The sequence below is a fragment of the Morone saxatilis genome, unplaced genomic scaffold, assembly GCF_004916995.1.
Source record: "Morone saxatilis isolate NCDOM2014 unplaced genomic scaffold, NCSU_SB_2.0 Contig17, whole genome shotgun sequence".
Lineage (NCBI taxonomy): Eukaryota > Metazoa > Chordata > Actinopteri > Moronidae > Morone > Morone saxatilis.
In genome coordinates, this window is record NW_023339729.1 from 1,973,386 (window position 1) to 1,983,321 (window position 9,936).

At 41.7% G+C, this 9,936-nt stretch overlaps 2 protein-coding genes across 2 annotated transcripts in view; one reads left to right on the plus strand and one right to left on the minus strand.

The window, feature by feature from the left end:
* The window catches only part of LOC118326504 (microtubule-associated tumor suppressor 1 homolog), a 59,897-nt gene extending 53,658 nt beyond the window's left edge, over positions 1–6,239 (plus strand). The window contains 8 exon segments of the mRNA XM_035659506.1: positions 345–522; positions 1,375–1,465; positions 1,922–2,027; positions 2,232–2,305; positions 3,028–3,126; positions 3,940–4,102; positions 4,232–4,304; positions 4,875–6,239. Coding sequence (XP_035515399.1) covers positions 345–522; positions 1,375–1,465; positions 1,922–2,027; positions 2,232–2,305; positions 3,028–3,126; positions 3,940–4,102; positions 4,232–4,304; positions 4,875–5,088 — 998 coding nt within the window. The 3' untranslated portion in view covers positions 5,089–6,239.
* Positions 6,240–6,251: 12 nt separating this feature from the next.
* LOC118326505 (angiopoietin-4-like) overlaps positions 6,252–9,936 on the minus strand; it is a 6,486-nt gene continuing 2,801 nt past the window's right edge. The window contains exons 3-6 of the mRNA XM_035659507.1: positions 7,999–8,097; positions 7,507–7,595; positions 6,714–6,961; positions 6,252–6,623 (exon numbers count right to left, since the gene is read on the minus strand). Of these exons, the coding sequence (XP_035515400.1) occupies positions 6,389–6,623; positions 6,714–6,961; positions 7,507–7,595; positions 7,999–8,097 (671 nt within the window). The 3' untranslated portion in view covers positions 6,252–6,388. The remainder of the gene's footprint in view (positions 6,624–6,713; positions 6,962–7,506; positions 7,596–7,998; positions 8,098–9,936) is intronic.

Sequence of the window (9,936 nt, forward strand, 5' to 3'; positions counted from 1 at the left end):
TTTTGGATGAATTCCGCTCTTGGATGTTTTGGGGTCCACTGCAACAGTCTTTAAAATAAATACTATTAGTATTTCATTGTTTTAGCTGACGGCACTTTCAGATTGGCTGGAGCTGTCTTGCCTTTTTGCAGCATCCAGTCCAGTGAGTTTTTGTTTTCCCATCTTTGTCGGTCATTTTGGAGACTTTCTCTTTTGGATCTTGCCATGTAGAGATTTTAATTTCTACGGTTAAATTATGCCTTTCATAATGAATAATGCGTCTGGAAAAAAAAAAAGATTCCCCAAACAGCGGTTTGCTTTCGACATACAAACTAACATTTACCTCCGCCTCCTTCTTCTTTCAGTCGCATCGCCCGCCAGTGGCTGCAAGGCATCTGCAGAAGCGGAGAAAGGGGAGGTGCGTGGCGGTCAGCTTGGAAGAAGCCTTGAAGAGGCCTGGGAGGAGCAGCACAAGACGACCTGGTGGCCAGCTGGGAGACAGGGTGGGTGGCATTACACCCTGCTGTGTGGCTCAGCACTCAGGTGTCACCATATTTATGGAGAATTATTTATCTTCTGGACTAGGCCTGAGCAACCAATGAAACAATAGCAATATGTATCAGCAGGAGACAATCACCAATAGCCGGCGTCTCAAACTCATAGGAGGGCAACTTCAACGTTCAAGTGCTATTACACAGCACAATATTTAAAGAAATACCTCCATAAGTAACATCGTACTGCAAACAGCAGTTTCTATACATGTTTATATCATCTTTGTTGTGTGTTTTTTTTTTTTTCTCATTGTATATGAAGGGAAACGGATTATTTATACTTTTGACATCATACCAGAGGATGGGGGAGGGAGGGCCGCAAATGGCCCCCAGGCTGGCAATTCGAGATCCCTGATCAATAGCAATAATAATTTTTAATAGTTTCACTTAAAAACATTGAATGCAAACTGGGTTGCTAAATAGCCTAACACACCTCTTGATGATGGAGCATGCAATGAGTCAGTCACCACAGCTGCTTCCACCATTTGGATTATTCAACATGTCATCAGTCACAACCTCCATCTGTTAATGTCAAGAAACAATTTACAGACAGTCCTACTCAGCCACAGTACTGTATGACAAAACATTAAAATCATCACCTTAGTGCCTTCATACATAAAGTGTGTAAATTCAACCTTTTTTTACCTGCTCTTTATCAAAAATAGGTCATTAAAAACAATCAATAATGATTGATATTCCCTAAAATGAAACATTTCATTGTGATACATTTTTCAGCTTGAACTTCTGTGTTACTACGCCGCTGGTTGGTAATGAAAGTCTGCTGTGATTGTTGTGTCCTCTGAGTGTAATTAGACTAAATTAAACTGTTTCTTCTGTGTGTCAGATTGAGGAGTTTTTACCAAACCGAGTGGGATAAAGTCCACCAGACGTACCAGGAGGAGGCTGACAAATGCCGCATGTTGATGGAGCAGCAGGTCAGAGCACGCACACACACACACACACACACACACACATAACATAGCACACGTAAGTGTTGTTACAGTCACTCTGTTGTACGCACGCAGTGACAAGTAGTTGCATGTCAGTCTTGTAAAATGTTCTTCAGCCTGCGACTCTCCTATAAATGTTTCATTGTGAAATAATTATAGACAAGTTGAACACAAAGTCAACATGACGTAATAAATTTATTTGATTGATCAATCTGCTGCTGCACAGCTAACATGGCTGCAGGGAAACTGATGTGTGACCAGTATGTTTGTTAGAGAGTGCTGACTGGAAATGAAACATCCCATCATCCCACCCTCATCAGACTGAGCTCTGATAGGTCAACAGTCTGTATTACAGTTGTAACAGAACAATCTGTAATAAGCAGATACTGTCTTTAGTGAAGTCATTTGTACGCCGCCCTGATTTGCATCTGCGTCCTTCAGGTGGAGGAGCTGAGGAGTCGACAGGAAGCAGAGAGGAAGAACCAGGAAGAGAGTCACAGCCAGAAGATGAAGTCTCTCAAACTGCAGTATGAGACCTCCATACAAGGTGTGTGCAGGACAGATACACACACAGATACAGCATCAGCTCAGCATGTGATTCATATGTAACTGCTCAAGCATTAATGGCTTTCATATACTGAACAAATATTTTCAAGATCAGTCATTAGTTTAGTTTATTCATTTTTTCCGATGACTTGACCCTAATGTGTGTGTGTGTGTGTGTCTGTGTGTGTGTGTTTGTTCCTGTCAGAGCTGAAGAGGATCCAGCAGACAGACCTGGAGTACCTGGAGAAAACACTGAAGGAGACTGAAACAGCTCTCTCTGTAAGAGACGCTCATATATTCATATTTACACTTTTTGAAAAGAAACAACTTGAATGTCTTACTGAACAAACATTTTCTAACAAAGAAAGAAAAACGTTTGAGATGTCATTTTAAACCTTTTTGGAACCAGAGACATACTGTACTGCAGTGAGTATTCCTCCACAGTGACTCACAGTGCATGCAGGTCAAAGGTTTTAGTGTTTTGCTCACTGAAATGCTGCTGCGGCAGTCGGACCAGAGACTTTTCCAGTTTGGTTAGAACATTGGAGTCGCCTTGCTAACCAAAGAAATTTTTTTCTGCCCCTGGTTTCAAGGCAAAAAATTCCAAAAATGCCCAAAATCCTTTGGAATAACGCTGATGATTAATCATAGAAAATTCTTTCCTATAATTGCATCTGTGTGCTGCCTGCCAAATTCCCTGCAACTTAACATCGGTTGAGTAAAAATGTAGAGTTCAGTTGTAATGTTGGAAGCAAAAAGATAGAGGATCGAGAAGAGGATAGATTTCAGCAGGACAATAATCTGTATTTCTACTTTGTTTTGCTCATTCTTTGTGTTGTTGTTGGCAGTAACGTCTTTTAATCAATCATTTGTTTGAAGCAGTAGTTTGATCAGTTTACCTGCTACTGGTTTTGACTCAGAATGTCTAACTTTGTAAGAATCAAAACTCAGTGTTCTCTCTGTAATGACGTCTGTCTCTGTGTACACGTCTTTCCCTGCAGGAGAAAGTATCTGAGCTGTCAGTAGAGAAGGAGGCTCTGAATGAGAAGCTAAAAGCAGAGGAGGAGAGGAGGAAGCGCATACTCAGTGACAAGAATCTGGTAAAGATTGTTAAATCTATAAGAATGTTTCTGTTACTGACTCACTGAGTGAATGCAAGTTAATAAAGGAAAATTAACCAAGTGGAATAAACGCAGTGTTATTGTACACGGCACAAACAAACACGAACGTCATCCAGTTAAATTCTTCCCTCCAGCAAAGTTTCTAAAACCCCAAGGAGACACTGCAAACTGTTAGTCAAAACATTATACAGGGAGTCAAGTGGGGTCATCAAACCTGCTTTTCTGTCAGGTACAGTTCACAACTGATTTTCTCTAGTCCAGGGGTCAGCAACCTTTTAAAAAAAACAAAACACATATTTGAGCCTTATAATACTAATTTCTGGCCGCAGCACAGCGGTCAGCTAGCCGTTGGTGGAGAAAACAGTGCCGGAAATGGACTGGTACTCACCAGTAGTATGTACCGGCACTTCTGATTTTTGTCCACGAGTACCCTTACTTCTTTATTGAGTTACGCCACCTCTGGTGAGAATGGCCACCACTGAGGTCACCAGTATTTCAGAAGTACAGAAGTTGTGAAATAATTAGTAATTAGTAACTACGTTGATGCCCCAAAACCCCCCTAGCAGGTAAAATGGACCTCTGCATTTCTAAAACCCTGCGTGTGAGTTCAGGAGCTGACCTCGCCATGGAGGTGAATCTGTTTCTCTGCAGAACACAGCTTCCCTCTGCTGGTTTGGAAGAATCACACACTGAACTTAGCATAACGTGATAGCATGACCACTTACTGTGGTGACTGTTATTGCAGTTCATCTGTATTCAAGTTTGATGTCTAACTTGTGTTTGTTTGTGCAGAAGGACTCCCACACAGTGTACCTGGAGCAGGAGCTGGAGAGTCTTAAGGTGGTGCTGGAGATCAAGAACAACCAGCTGCACCAGAAGGAGAAGAAGTTAATGGAGATGGACAAACTGGTGGGCATTAATCTGTCTCTGACCTCACATACTATCATCTTGGAGAGTTAGTGGTCTAAATGTTGTTCCAGGCTTAACTCTGGGGAAAGAAATCTGACTTGTTTTCACTTTTTGTGTTTGTGTGTGTGTGATGTGTGTTGTGTGTTGTGTGGCAGGTGGCAGATAATGTGACTAGAGTGTCTGAACAAGGTCCAACAGGAGAATGAGGACTACAGGGCCAGGATGGACAAACACGCAGCTCTCTCGAAGTATGTACTCGTGCTCCTGCAGCTGCTGTGTGTCTCCTGTCTATGTGGATATTCAGCTCACCGTCTGTGGACTTTCAACAAAAGGTCCATCGGCCATGTAGTCTTATGTCACATGTGACCTTTCCTTTAACTCATAAACTGTAAGATAGAACATTGTGTTGTGGACTAGACACATTAGGAGCCACCATGTGAGGCCCTGTATTCACATATATTCACACGAACAATAATCTTAACTGAACAATCTGAATGAGAACAATAATCATGACCTGTTTTGAGTATTATTAGAGTATTACCTGACCAGTGAAAACATGGACATTTGTTAATACATAAATAAACACTATATTGTGTTAATATTACAGATATTTAGATTTATTAATTTTAATTATTAATTGCACAATAAAACAAAACAGCAGATGACAACAACAAAAGAAAGGAAGCAAATTATGCAGTTGAGATAAAAAAAAAAAACCAGAGGCTTATACAATACAATCTCACCTCAAAAAACCAAACCGCAAACCAATCATTTAAAACCTGACAGCGGTAACTACAGCTCTCTGTCTCCCCCTGCAGGCAGCTGTCCAGCGAACAGGCCAAACTCCAGCAGACGCTGCAGAAAGAGTCCAAGGTCAACAAACGTCTGTCCATGGAGAACGAGGAACTGCTGTGGAAGCTGCACAACGGCGACCTGCTGGCGAGCCCCCGCCGCCTCTCGCCCACCTCGCCCTTCAGCTCACCCCGGAACTCTGCCTCCTTCCCCACAGCTGCCCCCTTATCGCCCAGATAACCCCTCCTCTCCTCTGACCTCCCGACTCTCCTCACAAAGATGTTCCAAATACAGAGAAAGACTTAAGTGACAGCAGGCGTTGTTGGAATATTAACAACAAACGTGTACATTTGGAATAAGTTGCAGTAAAGACGCTGATTTCGAGAGCAAAGACATTGCAGTGGCATCGATGCACTTAAGTCTGAGCGTGGGACTGGCCTTGCTGTCTGGTTCTCCAAGAGACATTTCTTCTTTTTCTGAAGAAAACCTAAATAACAGGCACACCTCAGGGTCTGTACATAGCGCCTCACTTTCGTTATGACTATCCTTACCTTTTTTTTCCTTTTATGTTGTACAGTTTAAGTCCAGTATTTTCTTTTATACCCCTCTTTTTAAAGGGGAAGATGAGAGAAAACCTTGGATTTGTGGCATATATGTGGAAATGGACTCAAACTGGTTTGGGTTTGGTAAATCATAAAATGACGGGTACTACTCGGTGGAATAGCATGGATCGTTTTGCCTTTTCCCTTCTTTTAAAGAGGACGTCTTTTTCCCCCAAAGAACGAAGCTCAATCACTGATCTGCTTTGGACCTCTGGAAGAAACGCATGATGTCCTTCTGTGGGCAAACGACTGATAGAACCTCTGATCCAATGGATACCTGTTCCTCCGTGTGAGCTCCTCACAACCTCTACCTTAATCTATGTGGAATGTAATCACCCTCGGATGTTAACTCTGAGCAGTTAACATCATCAGACACACATCATCTCAGAGCCAAATATGCAGTTTATTTAACAGGGATGGTGTTGGCCAGGACAGTGTGTAACCCCCCCCCCCACTTTACTTTTCCCCTTAAATCTCTCATTACCGAAGAGAAGATACGACTCCCCACACATCCTCTAAAATCACCTCGTGCCCAAACAGGAACAAGGCAGAAAGCAAAGCTGAACCAGCGACTGAGGGTTCATATCCGTCTTTGCTGTGGGTCACACATACACAGAGAAAACTCCCAGACTCTCCTTAACTGCCAGACTCTGGCCTCTCTGTAACGGAATCCAAAAACAGTATCACTTTGTGTGTCTGGTGTTTTGTCCTGAAAAACCTCAAATGTCCGCATATTGCCTAAGTCTACCATGTTCTGCTTTATTTTGGACACAGAATAAATACAATATGACATAAGAGAAAGCAACATTGTTTTATTTTGAGTATTCAGTGGTATTATTTCAGGAATACAAGAGAGGTTTCTTTGTACCCTGTAACAGATGTGAATAAAGTTAGATATTATAAAAACAGGAAAGCTTTCCAGAAGCCATGTTGCTCGCTTATTGGCCCTGAGGAGGACCAACGGCGTTGCCTGCTGCTGTGCTGGGCTCGAGTTGTCCCGGTAACGGGGTGAGGACTGGCGGCAGATGCTCAAGGTCGGCGGCTCGTACCATCATGACCACGGATTTGATGGAGTACCACCAGCCGTGCCATGTGTACCACACCACGCCGTCGTCGGTCATGGCTTGGTGCGGCCCCTTGTAGTAATGACCGTTCAGGTTGCCTGAATCACACCTATGAGGAGGAAGTCAAAGACAATAACAGTACAAACCTTTCACCCCTTTATTAATTTGCTCGTATTAAGTGAGACTGAAGTTGCGTTACCTGCTGAACCACCAGCCCGACTTGCTGTGTCGGATACACTCAGCGCCATTGTTTTCAGCGTCGCCGTCGTTCAGCCGATCGTAGGTTCTGAATTTGACCCTGCTTGACCCCGAGCCTGGACCGGCCAGGGAGTTCCCTGCGTTCCCAGTGTAGTCTCCCAAATGTAACTGGTACTGGTCCTGGAGTCCAGGAGAGTAAAAGCAAAGAATAAATCTTTGACGTTGCAAAAGGCAGAGTGTCTGTGGGATCTAAAAATGTCTAAAATCAAGAATTGGAGTTGTAGCCCTTAGAATGTCTTAAAAATGGATTGGATTAATATTAATATTTAATTAATATTACTTACTAATATATTACTAAAATCTTTCAGTCTCACTTTTAAATGTGTTTTGCTGCAGCTAGTGAGTCTCTCACATCAAAACCATAACAAAAGACATTTGTTTGTTGTGAAGCAGTGTGGGATCACATCGATGGGGACGTGGTTGTCTGTCACGCACCGATTGCGCGATTCATCGCGCCCGAGTACGCGTGGGGTCGGCGCCGGGTTAACGGTGCGTGATAACGATGGTGGATGGTAAACAATGTGGGCTTCAGAACTGATAAACAGTCAATGTATGACAGCTTCTGGCAGACAACCCACCAACACTGACGCAGACGGGGGGGTATGATGCCATTGACACAGGCACAAATGGAAACATTTGGATAATGTAAGGATAAAACTCAAACTAGATATAAACATAAGCTCTAGAATTTTATAGACTGTTTAATGTTACAGATCAGAGCTCCATAAGCTTACCTGGTGAAACCTGCAGAAACCCTGAAAGACACAGCGGCTTACAATGTCCTTCAGACGGAAACCACGACAGTACTTTTTACTTTTATACTCTGAGTACATTTCAAGAGCCTGTACCAAAATTTTCACTATTCATGTGAGTTGAGAGTTGAATCATACTTCTACCTGAGCAAGAGATATGTGTGTTACTTGCCACATCTGCTTGGAGCAGACGTCCTTGCTTGTTGTTTCCATAGCAAAAGAACCATAAAACACAAAGAACATGCATAGTCTAAATAAGACCTGTTGTTATGGGGAGATGAAGAGAGGGTAGGTTAATGATGGGAAAAGAATAGAAATCAGAGGAAAAGGACAGACCGAGTAGTTTAGATTTACGCTGTTTTACAGGACAGCTGATTTAATCCAGTCTGGAGGATTTAAATCACTTCCAGGAAGTGTGTGAATTGACACAAAAGAGAATGAGTGGACTCCACTTTCGCACAGTGTCTGTTTTACCTTTTTCATCGTCCACCTTGAAGTTCGTGTACTCTGACGTTAGCGTGATACCCTCAAAGTCCTCCATGTCGACCCGCAGTCGTAGTTTCCTGTTAAGCACTGAGTCACACCAGGCAACCATCCTATAAGTCTGACAGATCATTCAACACCACGTACAGGCACACACACCCTGTGGAGGTGAGATGGTCGTAGTGTTCATTGCCTCCAACCAGAATTCTCCCTCAGGGAGGAAGAGGTTCGTCCAAATCCAGTTGCTTGTACTCCACCCACGCTCTGCACACACAGCCCCGTGCAAACACGTCATTATCATCAATTTCTATGTCAAACATATTGACATGTGCACTGTTTGTAAGTTGGGTTGTTAAAGCTGACGCACACACACACCGTGTCAAAGCTCTCTTTGCCATCCTTCTCCTCTGGAAGACTGCCAGCCTCTCCGTTGGTTCATGATCGCATGTAGACAGCTACAGTGCATGATGGGGTAAGCCGTAAAACAGCATCCGGATACTGGATCACGTACAGATAACCCTACTGCCGACTGTTTACAGTCTTGCGAAAGCCTCGAGCAGTCTGAAGAATGCTACAAAGGTACAAAACTATTCAGAAAGCGAACAGGGGGAGTACATAATTGGTGGAATACAAATATTAGCAAACAAACACTTAGACTTAATGTCTGGGGAGGATATTCATTTAGAGATACATGTGAAGCAAGCTGACAGAGTTCATTCCAGTGTGGTTCCATGACTGGCTGTATTCTGATACACATTGATCTATATGTAGATATATCCAATTGTCTGTGCACTAAAAATATCCAGACCTGAATTCAATCAAATTATAACATAGTAAATACCTAAACAGTTATATCAAAGAATAAATGTGGTCCTGGGGGGTGGCAAATTGGTCCATCTACCACTATCATCCGATTTCTTTTTATTTCCTATTGTTTTCTATTATAATATCAAAATAATCAAGATAAATCCCCAAATAATATTACAATTTGTATAATTATTACATTCAAATGATGCAATTAGAGTACCTTTTAAATGAAATATTTATTAAAAATACTCACAAGTAAATCTTTAAAAAAACTGTATAAAAATAAATTATAATAATGTTATATTTCATGTTGAATATAAGTGTTACACTCATCTTCCTTAGCATTATCTGTTCATATCAGTTCGTTTGTAAAAATTGGATTAAAATAAAAAAATTTAAATTTGCAACAGTTTTGCTTAGCTCAAAGGATCATAAATTCAAATTCATTATCAAATATTATTTTTATAGCAAGTTCATAACAGAATTAAATCTCAGGACACTGTAAAATCAGAAGCATAGGGGTCTAGGACCAACTCCATTGAACATTGTATACTGTTCGTACCACATCTGGGACGGGTCAAGAGTACACAATGCCGAACTACCTAGTACTCCTCAAGTCCTTTCTCTTGCCCTCCAATTCCCTGGCCCGGGCGTTCTTTCTAAAAAAGAAATAATCAATCAATATAAACGCAATAGTAATGAAAAAAATACTCATGAACAAGAAAGAAGATGATTTAGGCCAATAGAATAAGACCTTCACTCTATAAACGAATTACGGACTAGATTAACTGAATAAGTGTATGAAGTTATTGGGAAGGCTGAGCGCGACTCAATGGCTGCATAACATGATAAAGTCCGAAGCTCGCATGTGATTAGTGAGACAGGACCATTATGGATGGACAGAAGAACAATCTAGACAATAACATGGGAAGAGAGACAATTTTGGGTATATATAATTTGCAGTGCGGAATCTTTATTTTGTTACATATCGTTTATGCATCTATGGTGAGATATGGACTCTGTGTGACTCTGTTCATTGTACAGTAACGTGAGGTTGGTTGTTTAGTACATACAAAATTTCTGGTGTGTTGTCGAACCTTGTTTTGATTCACTACCATATAA